This window comes from Lipotes vexillifer, unplaced genomic scaffold (genome assembly GCF_000442215.2).
Source record: "Lipotes vexillifer unplaced genomic scaffold, Lipotes_vexillifer_v1.1 scaffold263, whole genome shotgun sequence".
Classification (NCBI taxonomy): Eukaryota; Metazoa; Chordata; class Mammalia; order Artiodactyla; family Lipotidae; genus Lipotes; species Lipotes vexillifer.
In genome coordinates, this window is record NW_006796752.1 from 302,400 (window position 1) to 321,566 (window position 19,167).

The window sequence follows — 19,167 nt, forward strand, 5'->3', positions numbered from 1 at the left end:
TTTTTCTTGTTTATAGTATCTCAACTGCTCTGTCTCTAGTTATGTTTTCCTTTTAGTCACTCATATCGTTGGCTGCTGTGTTAATGTTTTGAAAGCACCCCTGATAATGTCATTCCTTTTTTTTAAACTCATCTTTCCAATACTCTGCCTTTTAGCCAAGAGCTTTCTCTAGACACCTTACCTTCACATCCTGTAATGACCTCATTCTCTGAATGACCAAGTCTGCCAGTTCATCTAGGTCACAACTCAAGTGTCATTATTTTGATAGGAAAGTAGGTTATTAATAGTACCTGTCATAAATGGTACCTTACCTCATTTAGCAGAGTTTTTACTCCTTGAAGGCTAGATCTGGTAATTTTGTGTAATTATTAGCTGTTTAAATAGGTTATTTCAGCACTTGTCTGTTGAACATCCCCTAGGTTATTCCAATGCTTGTGTGTAAACATTCCCTTGAAGGAGAGGAGTCATTGTCTTTTTATTTTGCATACCTGTAGCACTTAGCATGGTTGGCACATGATGCCAAGGCATTTGTAAATGCTTGGTGAATTGAATTAGCAAATGACCTTGTAAATTGTGTTCACTAGGAATACAGTTATACTTTGCTGAATAACTGCCCAAGATCACAGCTTCTTTCATTCGTAGGACTGGAGTATAGCTCAAGCTCTGAGCTTTAAGAAGACAAAAAAATACATGTAAGATTTATCCTTTTTTGTTTTGGTTATAGGAAGTAGAACAGCTAAGAATGGAACGCCTGCAGATTGATGAACAGCTACGACAGATTGGTATGGGTTTCAGACCTTCTTCCACCAGAGGGCCTGAAAAAGAGAAAGGATATGCCACTGATGAAAGTACCGTCTCTTCTGTACAAGGTTCTAGGTCTTATAGTGGAAGAGGCAGAGGTCGTCGGGGCCCTAATTACACCTCCGGTTATGGTAAAAAAAAAATTTTTTTGGTACATTTTGCTTATTATTGTTTTTGGGGTTTTCTTTAGGATTTATTTTTATTGCATTTTATTTTATTTATTTATTTATGGCTGCGTTGGGTCTTCATTGCTGTGCGTGGGCTTTTTTCTAGTTGCAGTGAGCAGGGGCTGCTCTTTCTTGCGGTGCGCGGGTTTCTCATTGCGGTGGCTTCTCTTGTTGCGGAGCATGGGCTCTAGGCGTGTGGGCTTCAGTAGTTGTGGCTTGCGGGCTCTAGAGCGCAGCAGGCTCAGTAGTTTTGGTGCGTGGGGTTAGTTGCTCCGTGGCATGTGGGGTCTTCCCGGACCAGGGCTCGTACCCGTGTCCCTGCATTGTCAGGCAGATTCTTAACCACTGTGCCACCAGGGAAGTCCTGCTTATGGCTTTGAGGGCAGGAGGTAGTTCTGAGGTACGTTTTAATAGTGACAGCATGCTTTATATTAATGACAGTAAAAGGTTTATAGTGTTCAAGTAAAAGGTTTGTGTGTAATGAAATGAAACATTTTAAGTTTATAGCTCATGATCATGTTTGTTCTAAATATTTAGAATAAATATATATGCAACTTGTTTTCTCAGGTATTTTCCCTGTACAATTATATACATTTTCTAATAAAAACCTAGTGATGGTGGTGATACTACTAGGATTTATCTTTTGCCTACCCTCTAGGAAAAGTAAAAATGAAAAAATATACTAATCACTGTGCCACAATTACATATAGCAAATCTGTACTGGTTTTTAAAATATACTATATTGGTTCATTTGGCAGTTTTGAATTTTAATATCTCACATCTGGAATTATTTTGTGAAATACAGCATTTCAATAATATGAGAGTTTGTTATAAAGCAGAAACTAACACACCATTGTAAAGCAATTATACCCCAATAAAAATGTTAAAAAAAATAATATGAGAGCTTTAAAAGTTAGAACCTAATTAACATTTTATAAATGAACATTTTTCTAAAATGTGTTTCACTGAGAGGTTGGGGCTTAACCTATGTAGGAAGGGACCAGTGGATGGTGATTGTCAGCAACTCTCTAATCCTAAATTTCTCAGTTTGTCTTCAGCTTTGGAGTTGTTCCATTTTTCTGCATTTGGACTTGGATCTTAGCAGTGACCTGATTTTTTTCTTCCCTTCTCTCTTTCCTTCTCTCTTCTCTTCTCTCTTCTCTACTCCCCTATGCTCATCCTAACTGCTTTGGGAAAAAAATTTCATAAGCCTTTTCCAGAGTAGAAGGCATTTAGGGAAAACAAATACATGAAAGCTTTACAGTGTGCAGATTCCACTTCCACATTTCATGTTTGACCAATGGATCATCTGATGATCCCAGAGTTATATTAGATTTGTACTGTTTTTCATTTGTTGTAGAGTTGGATGGTCATGTTGCCCTTCCCCCTTTTTCATTATTTTAAAGTTAACCCTGTATTGAAGCCTGAAAAGAATTCCAGTTACTGTGTTCAGTATGTGAAGGACTGAGAATTGAGAACTATTAAAATCCTGAAAGCACATTTAATACAAAAGACAATCAGTAGTTAAATAGAAATTAAGTACATATTGAATGATTTTAGAGGTACAAATTACTAGTACAAATAATCAGATTTGGTTTTTTGGTTGATGAATTCATTGAACAATTTTATAAGCCTCTGGGAAGTCCACTTATTGATGAGAGGTCACTCTTTGGCAAAATGCTTTTGTTGACAGAGATAAATTTAAATGAGAATGGTAGAGGAATATCATTTGGATTGAAGAAAGCTATGCAGATTGTTCAGTAGATGGCACTCTTACCTCTGAATCTTTGCCAGCTAGTAACATTGTATTTCTTGAAATAGCTGTTGAACTTAAAAGTGGGCTCCAGAGAAATAAAAATTATTTGAATTTGGTTGTAGATGTTCTGTCTACAAAAGGTTTTTTAGGTGGTGAATATATATATATATATATATATATATAAGCTGTATAAGAATTTAACATCTCTGAAGTTATATGTGTTACAGTGGATGATGTCTTACAAATTTAATTGGCAGCATTTTCTTTAAATGGCACACAAAATATGACAATGTTGGATTTGATAAAATGTGGGGCTTTAGCTGTTAATATTAAGTTCAGCATACGTGTTCATTTAAAAGGATGTGAACAGGGGCTTCCCTGGTTGCGCAGTGGTTAAGAGTCCGTCTGCAGATGCAGTGGACACGGGTTCATGCCCCAGTCCGGGAAGATCCCACATGCTGTGGATCGGCTGAGCCCGTGAGCCATGGCCACTGAGCCTGCGCGTCCAGAGCCTGTGCTCCACAATGGGAGAGGCCACAACAGTGAGAGGCCTGCTTACCGCAAAAAAAAAAAAAAAAAAGCTATAGTTTAAAAGGATGGGAACCATCTTCATAAGGTGATTTTAGAAGTTTTAGGGGAAAATCTGAGTTAAAATTCTGTTAAAAACAGGTCTTTTTATTTGTTGGAGCCATTACAAATTGAATCGGTTTCATGGATCATTTATAAAGCCTCCCCCCACCCTGACTTTTTGGATTCATGAACTTAATATTTTACAGAATTGAGATCAGAATGATTGCAATGATTTTAACAGAGTATTTTTCTGTTGATTATGCAACAAGTCATAATTTCAGAGGCTTTTACAATACTATTATGTTATAGTTCTGTAGGTCAGAAATCTGACATGAGTGTCATTGGGCTAAAATCTAAGTGTTGGCATGTCTGTATTTCCTTTTGGAGGCTCTAGGGAAAAATTTGTTCCTTTGACACTTCCAGCTTATAGAGACAATCTCTGTTCCTTGGCTTATTGACCGCTTCCTCCGTCTTATAAAGCCAGTAATTACAGAGCGTCCTTATGCTGCCATCTCTGGTTCTCTGTAGTTGAGAATGGTTCTCTACTTTTTAAAGATCCATGTGATTAATTTGGCCTTACTTGGATGATCTAGGGTAATCCTCCCACCTCAATATCCTTAACCTTAATTACATCTGCAGAGTTCCTTATGCCATCTCAGAAATGTTTAATATGAAGGAAGTGGAACACTAGCCAGTTCATTAGCTTTTTTTGTTTTTGACCTTAATAGCTGTCTTTATCTACTGAAATCTATTTATGATTTAGACACCCTCTTTGAGTATCTTGAGTATTAGATTTAGGTTAAACCTAAGAAAATTTTTTGCTTATGATACTGAGTTAAATACTACACTGTATTTCTAAAGATAATTCGAAAGGAACTTCTGTTAAAAAATGAGATACTCATCTAACTTCAAATTTTGGTAATGTTTTCAGGCAGGGTATATAGCTTTGTAAATAAATCCCAAAGTTCTGATACATTCCAAGGTGTTTTTTTTTTGATTGTTTTGTTTTTTAGCTACTCATGAAATGATAAACTACCCTTATTCCACCAGACCATGACATCAGTTAACAAAGTTCTTTTTTGTCATTTGGAAAAATAAGTGTTTTAATTCATTCTCTACTATGAGACTCATTTCTTAACAAAGACTCGAATGTCAGTACTAGAAGCTTGCTATATTTTTCTTAAAATGTATGTCTAACTTACCATTCTTATATAATGACTAGCTACATCTATATTTAATGACATATGGAGAAAAAAAGATGGGTAGAAGACTTATCTTTAAAGGAGAAAGGAAGTTGGTAGGCTTGTTTTTATTTTTTATTTTTTATTTTTTTATTTTTTTTATGGTGCCAATTTTAAATACAGTTTTATTTAAGACATTGCATTTTCCACTTACAATACAGTGCTTGTAAAGTGCAATGTTATTTCCTTTCCCTGTGCACACATTCCATGTTCAAGTATCAAGAGTGCCCAGTTTACTACAGCAGCTTAACTTTAAAACTGCCATGGAATTTGCTACAAATTTGGGTCCTTCAATGTTGTGTGGAACAATGCTAAACCTATACTAGGCTGGCTTAATCAACCTCTTCAATGGTGGGCCCAGAGGAGGCACCACCAGATGGAGGAGCTCCACCACCAGGAAAGCCCCCGGGCATTCCTCCTGGCATTCCTCCTGGCATGCCTCCTGCGCTCTGGTACAGCTTGGTGATGATGGGGTTGCAGACTTTTTCCAGCTCCTTCTGCTGATGTTCAAATTCTTCCTTTTCTGCAGTCTGGTTCTTATCAAGCCAGTTGATTATTTCATTACACTTCTCAAGAATCTTCTGTTTGTCCTCATCATTAATCTTGCCTTGAAGTTTCTCATCCTCAACAGTAGCTTTCATGTTGAAAGCATAGGATTCAAGAGAATTCTTCGAAGACACCTTATCCCGCTGCTTCTCATCTTCAGCTTTGTACTTCTCTGCTTCCTGAACCATGCGTTCAATGTCTTCCTTGCTCAAACGGCCTTTGTCGTTAGTGATGGTAATCTTGTTCTCTTTTCCTGTGCTCTTATCCACAGCAGAGACATTGAGGATGCCATTGGCATCAATATCAAAAGTGACTTCAATCTGGGGAACACCACGGGGGGCAGGAGGTATGCCTGTGAGTTCAAACTTGCCAAGCAGGTTGTTATCCTTGGTCATGGCACGTTCACCTTCATAAACCTGAATGAGTACACCGGGCTGGTTGTCCGAGTAGGTTGTGAAGGTCTGTGTCTGCTTGGTGGGAATGGTGGTGTTGCGCTTGATGAGGACAGTCATGACTCCACCAGCAGTTTCAATTCCAAGGGAAAGAGCAGTTAGCTAAAGCCTCCTAACAGGATGCCTGTTAAAACTGTTTAACTAGAATAGGAAGATTACCTGCACCATAAGCAACAGCCTCATCAGGGTTGATGCTCTTATTCAGTTCTTTCCCGTTGAAGAAGTCCTGGAGAAGTTTCTGAATCTTGGGGATGCGGGTTGAACCACCCACCAGGACAATATCATGGATCTGAGACTTGTCTAGCTTGGCATCCCGAAGGGCTTTCTCCACAGGGTCCAGTGTGCCACGGAACAGGTCAGCATTCAGTTCTTCAAATCGGGCACGGGTAATTGAGGTATAGAAGTCGATTCCTTCATAGAGGGAATCAATCTCAATACTGGCCTGGGTGCTGGAAGAGAGTGTGCGCTTAGCACACTCACAAGCAGTACGAAGGCGACGGACAGCCCTCTTGTTCTCACTGATGTCCTTCTTGTGCTTGCGCTTGAATTCTGCAATAAAATGGTTGACCATCCGGTTGTCAAAGTCTTCTCCACCTAAGTGGGTATCTCCAGCTGTGGATTTGACCTCAAAGATTCCATCCTCAATAGTGAGGATTGACACATCAAAAGTGCCACCACCTAAATCAAAGATCAGCACATTTCTTTCTGCTCCAACCTTTTTGTCTAAGCCATAGGCAATAGCAGCAGCAGTTGGCTCATTGATAATTCTAAGTACATTGAGCCCAGCAATAGTTCCAGCATCTTTGGTAGCCTGACGCTGAGAATCATTAAAGTAAGCGGGTACTGTGACAACAGCATTGGTAACAGTCTTCCCAAGGTAGGCTTCTGCTATTTCCTTCATCTTTGTCAAAACCATGGATGACACCTCCTCTGGATAAAAACTTTTTGTCTCTCCCTTGTATTCTACTTGAACCTTAGGCCTGCCTGCATCATTCATCACCATGAAGGGCCAATGCTTCATATCAGACTGGACAACAGCATCATCAAATCTTCGTCCAATGAGGCGTTTGGCATCAAAAACCGTGTTGGTGGGATTCATTGCAACTTGGTTCTTCGCAGCATCACCGATCAATCGTTCGGTATCAGTAAAGGCCACATAGCTTGGGGTAGTTCGGTTCCCCTGATCATTGGCAATTATTTCCACCTTTCCGTGCTGGAAGACACCCACACAAGAATAGGTGGTGCCAAGATCAATGCCAACTGCAGGTCCCTTAGACATGGTTGCTGGAGCGCAGGCCCGGGTCCACCGGAGTAGAAAACAGCAACCTACACAGCTGCCGCCGCGTTCAACGCGGTAGGCTTGTTCAATGCCAACCAGGTCCCTTAGACATGGTTGCTGGAGCGCAGGCCCGGGTCCACCGGAGTAGAAAACAGCAACCTACACAGCTGCCGCCGCGTTCAACGCGGTAGGCTTGTTTTTAAACTTTACGTTTTAATCCCTGTACTTTAGTACGTAGCATTTTGTGTATCTGAAGAGCTCTTGTGTTTTGCTTTTATCATTAAATGACTGTGGAGTTAATATAGTGTATTTTTAGCTTATCTTTCTTATTTGGGAATACAGCAGAGGAACTTCAAAATCATGCAGCAAATTTACATCGCAAGAGAAAATTCATATGCATGTTGCTAGGCTTCTGGGGGCATTTAGAGGTATAAGACAGAGCTCTCCCCTTTATTATATTGTAGACCAAGTGGGAAGTAAATCCACACTGGAGAAAATAGCAAACAACACATGACAGTACTTCATGATAGATACACATTAATTTTAAGGAAATAAGGGGAGAGGTCTGTTTTTAGTTAAATTGGTTGGAAGCTACAGACATTGAACTGGGCCCTTAAGGAGATAGATTTGCATGTGTAGGTTTCCCACACTATCAGAAAGTAGAGTTTTCCTGTGAAACCTTTTGTAAGCTGAAATGGCATAAAGTGAAGAAGCAATTACCTTAGGACACATTACCTTAGGACACATCTTGCTAATAGATGCACAAAGTAACGTGAGATAAAGCACAGATGCTTACCGACACAGTTCAAAACTGTTGGCTTGATGCTGAGTTTAGCTTCTGAGGAAGGAGCTGGGGTGTGCTGCTGTCACTGTTTGGGGTGCTTGCTGCCTCTATAATGGCTTGCTGCAAAGCAAATGCTGAAGGCTGTTTTCTCTTCGTGCCTTTTTTCCTAAAGCAGAAATCCTCTTTGATTTCTTTTGGTTAGCGAAAACAGGTGTTTGTGGAGGTCTTTTGTAAAAGCAAAACGGTGTAAAATGGGCTTCCCTGGTGGCGCAGTGGTTAAGAAACCGCCTGCCAATGCGGGGGACATGGGTTTGAGCCCTGGTCTGGAGACATCACACATGCCGCGGAGCAAAGAAGCCCGTGCCCCACAACTACTGAGCCTGCGCTCTAGAGCTCGCGTGCCAGAACTGCTGAAGCCCGCGTGCCTAGAGCCCGTGCTCCACAACAGGAGAAGCCACTGTAATAAGAAGTCCACGCACTGCAATGAAGAGTAGCCCCCGCTCGCTGCAACCAGAGAAAGCCCGCGCACAGCAACAAAGACCCAATGCAGCCAGGGGAAAAAAAAAGTTGTAAAATGAACTTATGAAAAGCATAGGATACCTCTATGCTAAGAGGAAAGGATGAAAAAATGCCATCCCAGAACTAACAAAGAATAGAAGTGGGAATGAGTATGATAGTGATTGGGTCATATAAATATGACACATTAATTGTGTTATAATAATAATGATGTAGGCTTTCATAGAATCTTTGCAGTGTTTACATTTTTAAAAGGTCACTATTGAATTTGGCCATTGGGATGTTAGAAAAAGTCCGTAAACTTTTAAAGTCATGCTGAAGTTTTGTTTCACTGATAATGGCTTCAAACTCCATTGATTGTCAGGTTGAAGCTGTCTTTTCTTAAGAGTAACCTAAAATTTGTTCAGTGATTTCAAACGCTGTATTCTTCAAACTTAAGACATTATTGTGCGAAAAACATAATTTTATGTAGAGCTACTAAAAATACACTCCCAGTTCATGAGACGATCAATTATAAGAAATATTCTTATTTCAGAGATGTTAAATGTGAAAAAAAGGTGCCGCCTAGAATCAGTGAAATAATGGTAGAATACAGTATGCAGATAAAGTACTCATTCTTCTAACTATGATTAAATTTGCTTTTAAATGTTGGATAGTGGTTATTTCTTATTATATTGGGTTGGCCAAACAGTTCGTTTGGTTAGTGAATACATTGTGCAATAAAATTCTTGGTGAAAATGAAAAATGTGTCTTTTATTTTTACTTAAAACCAAATGAACTGTTTGGCCAACCCAATACTAACAATTTGTTAAAAACCTAAAAATGGGCAAAATTTAAAAAATATTTCCCTATATTAAGTGCATTTTCATATTGTATATGTGTAATGTTTTGTATGTTCTCTGCAAAATTCTATTGGCTGTTTCTGCGCATCCAAGCAGTTCAATTTTTAATCTCTCTGACTACGTAAATACTTGATTACTAGTATACAGTATTAACATTCAGTTATTTCTTAGTTAATAAATTTCAAATTCATTAACATTTTTATTTCTCTTTCTTTGGAGCAGCCAATCAGTAGGGTTATTTAAACAATGATTAGCAGGAAATAATGTTGAAAAATTTCACTTTTTTCTTTAATAGAAATATAGTTGGCTTATGTTTTCTTCTTTCCCAAGGTACAAACTCTGAGCTGTCTAACCAATCTGAAACTGAATCTGAGCGTAAAGACGAGCTAAGTGATTGGTCATTGGCGGGAGAAGATGACCGAGAGAGCCGGCATCAGCGTGACAGCAGGAGACGCCCAGGAGGAAGAGGCAGAAGTGTTTCAGGGGGTCGAGGTCGTGGTGGACCACGTGGTGGCAAATCTTCCATCAGTTCTGGTAGTCTTTTATATACTATGTCAGAATCCTTTCTTGGTAAACAGTATAATTTCATATACGTTAATTCATTTACCAGGGCCACTCATTTTTGGAAGTTTCTCTTTTAACTGTCTGAGGAAAATAGTAGAATATATATATATATACACACATACACATAGCAGCATAAGGAAAAGCACTATAGAGTGTTTCTCAGTGAAAGTTTAGCTAGAATATTCAGAATGTTCTTGCTTAGTATAATGGGCTGGGGGGAGAATTGAGAATTGTCAGGGATCCATGGACTAGATCCATAGCATATTATTGTATGGCAACTTTTAATAAAACCACTCTTAATAAATTTTAAAAAAAAGGCTGGATCAAATCACACTTTTTATGGGACTTTAAAGTACTCTCTAGTTCTAGTGATATTCTTCAAGTCCTAAGTTCAGTTTACAGACTTCCAGGGAAATAGTTTTTTATATTTTAGTATATTGTTCACTATTACCAAGGTTTATAAAATTATAGTATGCTGAATTACAAAGTAAATGTACTTTACCTAGTGTTTATGATTAATGGATAAACTTAGTGTCTTTTGCAAAGATGCTAGCTTGCTAGCTGTTACCAAAGGAAACTTAGAAAGGAAAAATCGTGATTAGGTGAATTTCTTCTATAATTTGATTGGTGGAAGCAATAAATGCACATAGGTAAGATGGGTATTTTTTTTTTCTTATAAATTATATCTTAAAACCTTTCCTTTCCCACCCTCACCCCACCTTACTCCACCTTTGCTCTTTCTTTCTGGAGATGGGAGTACTACTCAACATTCATTTCCACATTTTCCTATAACCAGCTAGAGTTTCAAATTTTTTAGTATGTTTTTTTGTGTAGACTTGTTTTGCTTGCTTCAGTTCATAGTAGGAGATTTCTATTATGTCATGGAGTGCAGGTGTTGAGTATTATTTGGAAATAGTTCATTAACATTGGCACAAAGAAGCAGCAACCACATTGAACTCAGTTATGGAGACAAAAAGCTGTTTTGTGGAATTGATTCATTTTAGCTGAATATTGGTTTTCATTTTTATTTCTCTAGCCTCTGGGTAGGATTAGCTAGGAATGTGAATGTAAAAAGTAGCATGTAATAATATACTAGTTCCTAATACATTTTCAAAACAAGTCAAAGAGAAGTGGTAGAAAGCCAAGTTGTCTGCCCATCTTCTGTTTTAATTTTTCATTGCCATTTAAAGGTTTTTATATTTGTTGTTTTTCAGGTAAAATAGTGATACAGAAAACATTTTATCTGAAGACAGAGAGGGTATATTTTTACCTGGGGAAAATTGAAGTTTCTTATCATTAATTGATATAGTTCAATATAGGTCAGAGTATTCCTAATAACTGCAGCTCTCTTAAACAAATATTTCTTGCCTCTGACATGCATATAGTGCTCAAAGATCCAGACAGCAATCCATACAGCTTACTTGATAATACAGAATCAGATCAGACTGCAGACACTGATGCCAGCGAATCTCATCACAGTACTAACCGTCGTAGGCGGTCTCGTAGACGAAGGACTGATGAAGATGCTGTTCTGATGGATGGGATGACTGAATCTGATACAGCTTCAGTTAATGAAAATGGGCTAGGTATGTAAGCACTTAGGGAAAAGATATATATTATTGTATAATATTGTTAATGTATGAAGCTTTTTTTAAAAAAAAAATCCCAAACATATGCAATTCACAAATTGAATTTTTCCTAGTGTTTACTTCAGACGAGGTAGATGGCTTTGTGTCTGTCTTAAATGTCTAGTTCTCAGATTTGTATAACCAAATAATTTGAAACTGGGAAGGTTTATTAAAGTGCCCTTTGTTGCCATTAAAACAATACAGATATTCAAACTGCAAGGCACTTAATACTCTTTACTGTTCTAAACCAAAATTGGGCTTTCAGTTTGCCTCTTTAAATGTTATTATAAATGACACTAATGAAGGTGTGTATACTGAGTAGGCATTGATTTCCAGAGGGCTAAAATGTCATTAACTTTGGTAAAAAAAAAAAAAAGGAAAACTTTATTCCTGAATGATGATAATTAAGTGTTAGAGTTTGTTTAATCAAGAGCTAAAACCCTCTTAATTTCTGGATGATAATTTCCATATTTAATGTAGTAGGAATGTTTTAAACTACAAAAGTATTTTTCCTGTGAGTAATGTGTATTGTTTTATCTTTCCTGTTTAATTAAAAGGTTCTTTTCCCTTCTTTAAATCTTTGAAGGAAGGAAGTTTTTTGTTTTATTATTTTTTTTGCTTTGTTTTTGTCAGAATAGTTCATGGTGAACTTTGCAATTACAGATGATAGTGAAAAAAAACCCCAGCGACGCAATCGTAGCCGCAGGCGTCGTTTCAGGGGTCAGGCAGAAGATAGACAGCCAGGTAACTTGCGTGGACCTGTTGCCAATACCAGGTTACAAGCATGGAAAAAAAAAATGTCATGTGTCTGCTTTCTAAATATATTATACTTACATGTACACCTGTGCATATACATTCAAGATGTGCATTGCATAAATTGTTTACTCAACTAATACGACTACTACTCTAAGAAAATGCATTCTTCCTTCACACCGTAAATGTGTAGTAAACCCGTCTAATTGAACTAATGTTGTGTCTCAATTTTTTTACATGGAAATACTGTTGAGAAGACCATTATTTTGTCCACTTGGCAGATTCTGCATTCTTGAGTTGGGGCCTGCCATCCCAGGAACTATGTTGTAGATTGTGATTGAGGTTGATTGGCAAAACTGGGCAGCTTTTGCATGGTGCCTGCTTGCTATATCTGGGTTCAGCACCTCATTTTTGTGGGGTTTCTCATACCCACAGTTTAAAAAAAAGTATAAATGAAAAAAATACTTGAAAATGTCTTTTTCCTAGTAAGAGGAATGCATGTTATGTTTTTATTGTAGTGTGATGCCTTTTCCCTTACACCTACTAACTATTCAAATTAATAGTACTTACTTAGTTTTAGAGTGTTAATTTAAGTAGATATAATTTTTAGTAACTTCAAAGAAACTTGTTTGCTGTGTCTATACTATCTTGAACATAATTCCATTTCCTTTGTATGGAGAATCACATGTATATTTACAATGAAGAAACTGTGTGCACCAGAAATAAACCCCTTTTAAACTAATCAATTTTGCATTCTTTCCAAAGCAGATTCTTGTGTTTTCCCCAAATAAAGAATGTAAATTCCAGTATCTTTATTTAGAATTTTAAGTTTAGTGGTTGTAGAGACATTTGAGAAAACTGGTTAAGGGTATTAGTTTCCATTCTTGGGGAAAAAAAAGTTGATGTTTTAAAGATAGTTGTAAATTTAAAAGGAATTAAATATTGTCAAAATAGGTTCCAGGAAATGTTACTGTTTTCTCTTCTTTTCTCTCTCTTTAGTGTTAGAAATATCTTTTAGATGAAGAGATTGCATTTATTTTTATTTATTTATTTTTTTTGCGGTACGCCGGCCTCTCACTGTTGTGGCCTCTCCCGTTGCGGAGCACAGGCTCCGGACGCGCAGGCTCAGCGGCCATGGCTCACAGGCCCCGCCGCTCCGCGGCATGTGGGATCTTCCTGGACCGGGACACGAACCCGTGTCCCCTGCATCGGCAGGCAGACTCTCAACCACTGCGCCACCAGGGAAGCCCTTATTTTGTTATTTGAAGCTATTAGTAGGTTGGGCTTGAGATAGAATAAATTACAACCTAATTTATTAACTAGGTGGATGGTGGTTCATTACTAAGTCAAAGGACATAAAGGGAATAACGTAAAAGTCTTTGATAAAGAAGAGGAAGAGATTTCTGCATGGTATTAATCGAAACTTGAGTAATTTAGAGTTTTAAATAATTAAGCAATGATTTGTGTTCTTTACTGCATTTATCCCTATTTTACTCTGTTCTTTGGAAGTACTAATTTCCTCTTTAGAACTCATTGCCTTTCTTAGTGTGTCCCCTCCCCCCCAAACACACACACACACACGCGCGCGCGCGCGCGATAGGATAGGTGGAAAAGGCACATCATTTTCTCCTTTGCCTCTGGAAGGAGTTCTGTGAAGGCAGCTTCTATCCAAAGTTCATGTCAACATTCTCTGAAATAAGCAAATATTTGCTCAGAATTTCTTGTTGCCTTTAGTATAAATTAAGCAGTGACTATTCTTTACTAAGAAAAGAATGACAGTATACTGGTGTCCAGTGGATTAACTTTGGAGCCCTTAAATTCTAGAGTCCAAATTATGCTGCACAAATTGCCTCAATTTTTTCCTAGATATTGTAAATACTTATTAATCTGTTTTGAACTTTTAAGTGGCTTGTATTATAAAGACTGGCTATAAACAGGTTTTTCTTTGAATTAACTGAGGTTATTTTTTAGTTTTACCTCCCTTTGGTAGGGGAGGGGCACTGATGAATTTTTACCTTTCCAAGTGCCTATTAATTAATTGGTAAACTGTATCAGAGTATACTATTCTCTGTACATAGTGGATGAAGAGTTCTAAGAATTGTCACGTGTTCAAATTTAGCAGTATGTGTGTCTATGCATCAGGGTTTCCAGGTAGCTGAGTTCTTCCAGGTGTCACTGAGGGCTCAACCATGGAAACAGAATGAATTCATTAAGGTGCTCTCCAAACTCGAATAGGATGCTTTTGCTTCTGTGTAGGTAGATATAATGATGAAGTGGATTTGATAGGATCCCTCTTCCCAATTTTGGAAACTATTATTAAATGTATTTATAAATTCATTTACAGTGAATTTAAATGACCATTTATAAAGCTCCAAAATGAGTACATTGAGTTTCTTATAATTTGGAGGAAAAGAGACAGTTTTAGACATGAAACATCTTTATTTAGCGGTGTTTCTAAAGCTGTGTATTAGTTCTAAATTAAGTTGTTTCCTTGAGATTTAAAAAGATTCATTTTAATAGTTCTAGAAAGTTCTTGGATCTTATAAAGAAAGGTGTTAGTATGTTAATTCATGATTAAGAAAAATGAATTGTAAATACAATCCAGCTTTTTATTATATTAAAATGATTTATTTTCATATAATTTGAACCTGATGGACTAGTTCTTCCTGTACATAGTGACTTTAAATTTTAAATTTACCCGAGTTTTGATTCGTTTGTAATTTACCTGCTCCCATAATTTAAAGTACACCTTATTCCACATAATCAGGGATTTTTCTTCACCAGGTTCTGAGGGAAAGTAAATACTTTGAAAGGAAGAGGGTGATTATTTTGATATTTCTTCAAATCAGTGAATTCTAAGTTGCAGGTTCTTGAAGAGAAAGTTGTGCAGTATAAAGTGAGGCCAGTCCAGTGTACTAGCAGACCAGAGGTAGTTCGTTGCAGTTGGGTTGGCAGTAGGGTGTTTGTGTGGGTTAGTCTTTTCGCCTTTGCATTAGTCTTTTCTCTGTATCCCTACTGCCATTGCAAACACAAACACCTTTTCAGTCAGTCCCTTGAAAGATTGGCAAGATGGGGAAAGGGAGTGGTTACTGAATTAATGGTGGACCTTTTCCCACCATGATCAATGGCCACATTTTTAGGTTGGTGTTCTGTCATCTTTAGTTTGCTTGCAGTTTTTTTAGATTACTCAGAATGGTTTCTAGTGTGAAATGTGAAAAAGGAACCATAAAATACACTTGGATATCTTACTGTGCTTTTAAAGAAAATGTTAAAAAAAAAAAAAAAGAACAACTAATTTCTGAGTAAATCTTTTACATCTTTGATGAAAATTTCAAATTGAAGCATGCTACACCACGATTTGACCCAGTTTGCCCCATTTTTTCCCCCACTGATAAGTGCAAACACTAGGCTTACAATGCTGCATTCTCTATTCTTGGTTGTGGATTTCTATGTCAGACTTAACCCCACAACTGTAGACTAACCAGAAGCAAATGGCTGGACTCTTGTTGAAGAGGGCTTCCTCACCTCTCCAGCTTGAAATCTTGTGTAGTCAGCACTAAACCACAGGCACATTTTTCAGGGTTAGTTTTTGGTTGGAGGTGGTACCCAGCTTAAGAAAATTTTGAAATTGGGTAACCCACCATTAATTTATTTTAAAAGTAAAATTACTCTTTATCCATAAATAAACTTTAGAAGTACTTTTTCAACACCTGTAATTTTTTTCTCATCTTCAACAGTCACAGTTGCAGATTATATTTCTAGAGCTGAGTCTCAGAGCAGACAAAGAAACCTCCCAAGGGAAACTTTGGCTAAAAACAAGAAAGAAATGGTAAGGAGAATTTAACCTGTAGGTTTTGGTGTTTTTGTTTTTGGTATGGTTTAGTTTTATTTTCACTTCTTAACTTGTATGATCACTTGTTTCCCCAATTAGACCAGTAATATTTTAGTTAAAGACTACTCTTGATTTTGTTTTTGGCCCCAGGTAACTGAAGATATGCATGCTTGAGCCTGAAATACTTTTCATTTAGAACTCTAAATAGCATTCGTAAAATTCAGTCTGCCCAAAGATACTGGGCATAGAGACTGTTGCCTTAATTTGGGGAGCAATAGGCTGAATATACCTCTTCTCAGTGGTGGATAAAGGCCTTTAAGTTTCAATTCTTTTAAATATTTTAAGGGATTTGATATGTAAATGTGAGTTCCAAAAAAGAGGTGAGTAAGTAGGTGGTTATTTGCGTTACTTAGGGTATTAATGTTTATATCTTTTATATGGTGAGTTTTCCAGTGGTTAAAATGAAATTAGGTGCAAGTTTTCAGTAAACAGGTACATATTCTTCCTGTGGTTTATGCACCGCTAAATACTAGAGATAAAGAGTTGAAAAGCCCAGAGAGGTGGAGTACATTGGTATTTGTTTTGAATTTTAAGAATGTTTTTTAAATTCTTTGATCCATTGTGGTATGTGAAAACTAAAATTATTAGCAAATTAATGTTTATGTAGCTATTGTCCTCCTCAGCTATAGATTTCATTTATAAAGAAGTTGAAAAAGTTGTCTCCCTTTGGCAGGCAAAAGATGTGATTGAAGAGCATGGTCCTTCAGAAAAGGCAGTAAATGGCCCAACTAGTGCTTCTGGCGATGAAATTTCTAAGCTACAGCGTACTCCAGGAGAAGAAAAGATTAATACCTTAAAAGAAGAAAATACTCAAGAAGCAGCAGTCCTGAATGGTGTTTCATAAACTGAAGAAGTTCCTAGTTTACAGTTCTTTTACATTACATTTTACAATAGTGCTTGTACAAGCTTGCCAAAGATAGAATATGGATCGCCAGTCTTTACATCGCACTTTCAGTTCCTCCATTTGGAATTCAGAAAGGGGAGGGATCCTGAAGAAATCATATGTTAAACATACTTTGACACCTACTGTGTTATAAAATATATCATCAGATGTGCCTTGAGAATAGTATATGTAACATTAAAAAAAGTTGCTGGCTATAGGAAATGTTATTTTGTTTTCAAAATATGGCAGAGATGGGGGGGGGTGGGTGGGGGGTGGGATCCCTAAGGGAATATTCTTTATGAAAGCATTAGCTGCTTTTGTTACATTTTTAATAATATGCAACCACTTCTTCACCTGAGGAAAACTAGAGTGAAATGCAGTCTAAGATATTTTGCACTGAATTGTAATTTCTTCATTAGTTTAGTCTGGAAACTGGTCTGTTTTAATGTGTTTTTTAAATGCTGTATGTAGAGGAAAATCTGCAGGCCACTGGAATACATTTGTTAAATTCTCATCTGCAGGGACACTGGGTGATATTGGCAGTGACTGTTCTACATTAAGGCTTTGTTTGGTTTATTTATTAAAGTGTACAGTATTTAAAAAATCAAACATAGCTTTAGTTAAAACACTAAGCTGAATTAGTCATGTCCATTCAGACATAACCTGAACTACTGAAAAGATCAATTTCCAGAAGGTTTATTCTGTATAAACTACATGTTAGTCTTCAGTAGAGTATCTTCCTTTTCTTTTTTCCCCCTTTTTTCTTTTTTTTCCCCTTTTTCCTTTTTTTTTTTTTTTGATTTTGGTTGTTTGATGTGCAATATGTTTTTGTATGCAGGTAGTAAATAAACTTTGATCTTCCATTTGCTGATTTTTAACTTTCTACTTTTTATACCAACTGTTGAAAAGTAGTTGGACCTACTTAAAGGCCTAGAGTAGTATTCTGATTGCTTTTTAAGATGCATTTATACTTGCTCATAAGTAGTAGTAAAATATTAGGTGGTCAATTTATCATTTTGTAATGAATCCTCTGAAATCTTAGTACTTAAAATTTAGTGTTAGAATAGAATGGTTTAAGGAATTGATCAGAGATTTGATATTAGGAAAGTCTTTGTAACAAAATTCTAATCATAGGCAACTTTTGGAAGGCATTGGGGTAAAATCCAGAATTTTACTTTTGCCTTTGATTCTTCATTAAAGTTATTTTTATAAAGAAGTATAATGAGCAGTTTTTAAATAAGGAATGTCACGAATTTGATTTTTGGTTCTCAAGGAAATAATTTTAAAGGTTCTTATACTAATGAATGGATTTTTTGTAAATATTTTAGCCAGATGTCTTAATTTTAGGAAGATACAGACTTAAACGAAGTGTGTTGCAAGGTGATATCAAGTAATTGTGGGTTTATGGGAGTTGCTCTACAATATTATATAGACTACTGAGCAAGAAGAAAGACAGCTCTTTCACTTGGCATCTGAAAAGTATTTTTATGTGCATAATTTATGTTAATTTGTTATGTGCATAAAAAAGCTAAGTGATTTTAATTTATGGCTGAAGCACAATTCAGGTTATAGTTAAAAATATTTGCCGGGTCATCAGTGTATGTAATACCCTAGCCCTGAAATTTATTACTCTTGAGGTGAAAGATGTGATGGTATTACATGCTTTTTCCTAAAACCCTGATAACTGAAAATTTTAAGGTGAAGTGTGAATAGTGCAGTTCTTGAACATTGAATAAATAATATCAAGTAATTTCATATCCTAATAAAATTACCCACAAATGTCTTTAATCCACCAAAGTCAGAAACATGTAAAATTGTTGGCCTTTTTATTCTTCTTTTCAGTAGTAGAGTTATAAATTAACTATAAGGTATGAGAAGAATTTTCATTAATCCCCAAATCGGTAAATATGGTATAAAGAAAATACGATTTTTCATTTTCTTCCAGGTAGAATATTCACTAAAATCCTCCTGTAAAGACTGTTTCAATGGGAACGGAAGAAACACAAAATCATCTTAAGTGGGTTTAGCCCAGGGAGTTTTTTTAGAACTAATAACCAGATTCTAGGAAATAAGTATTAAGATTTCATTATTTACAAATGACTAATCCCAATGTCCTTTAGAAATATGTACTGCAGAATCATGATAGGCCTTTTATCTTTTTTTTTTTTAATAGCACATGCTCAGATTCAGAACTGAAAAGTCCACTCCCCAAAGGTAACTATTCTTGATAGAGGTAGCCTTCCAAACTTAGTTTGAGAGGGTGCATCTCTTTTGGCTACTAGTTACATGGAATGTTGCTATGGGAAAACTTGCCAGCCCCCCAGCCCCACCCCGCCAAAAGGTTTTGTGCAGCTTAAATAGTGTTTCAGCATACATATATGAAGTCGTGTATGATATCTGAACTAAATCATGAATTAAGAGCTGAGATTACATGGGGGTAAAAATGGTCTTTTCCTGAAGCCTTGGGAAGCCTAGGATTCTTGGGTTTGGCAT

General features: G+C 36.8%; 2 protein-coding genes across 6 annotated transcripts in view; one reads left to right on the plus strand and one right to left on the minus strand.

Moving 5' to 3' along the window:
- FXR1 (FMR1 autosomal homolog 1) overlaps positions 1 to 16,922 on the plus strand; it is a 59,265-nt gene extending 42,343 nt beyond the window's left edge. The window contains exons 11-17 of one of the 5 annotated variants that reach the window (XM_007468918.1): positions 725 to 782; positions 870 to 932; positions 9,285 to 9,488; positions 10,904 to 11,104; positions 11,810 to 11,890; positions 15,637 to 15,728; positions 16,465 to 16,635. In XM_007468918.1, coding sequence (XP_007468980.1) covers positions 725 to 782; positions 870 to 932; positions 9,285 to 9,488; positions 10,904 to 11,104; positions 11,810 to 11,890; positions 15,637 to 15,728; positions 16,465 to 16,635 — 870 coding nt within the window. Of the gene's footprint in view, positions 1 to 724; positions 933 to 9,284; positions 9,489 to 10,903; positions 11,105 to 11,809; positions 11,891 to 15,636; positions 15,729 to 16,464 lie in introns of all 5 variants that reach the window. The other 4 variants (XM_007468917.1, XM_007468914.1, XM_007468915.1 and 1 more) reach the window with 4 other exon arrangements.
- LOC103074840 (heat shock cognate 71 kDa protein-like) lies at positions 4,868 to 6,812 on the minus strand. The gene is made up of 2 exons (XM_007468913.1): positions 5,676 to 6,812; positions 4,868 to 5,635 (listed from the first exon to the last, which is right to left on the minus strand). The coding sequence occupies exons 1-2, from the start codon at positions 6,810 to 6,812 to the stop codon at positions 4,868 to 4,870; spliced, it is 1,905 nt and encodes a 634-aa protein (XP_007468975.1).
- Positions 16,923 to 19,167: the final 2,245 nt, after the last annotated feature.

Excerpts from the sequence above, each read along its gene's own strand:
- LOC103074840 (XM_007468913.1), bottom strand. The coding sequence starts at position 6,812 with ATGTCTAAGGGACCTGCAGTTGGCATTGATCTTGGCACCACCTATTCT. Across the intron at positions 5,636-5,675 it reads CAGGTAATCTTCCTATTCTA|CTAACTGCTCTTTCCCTTGG; the intron begins GTTAAACAGTTT and ends AGGAGGCTTTAG.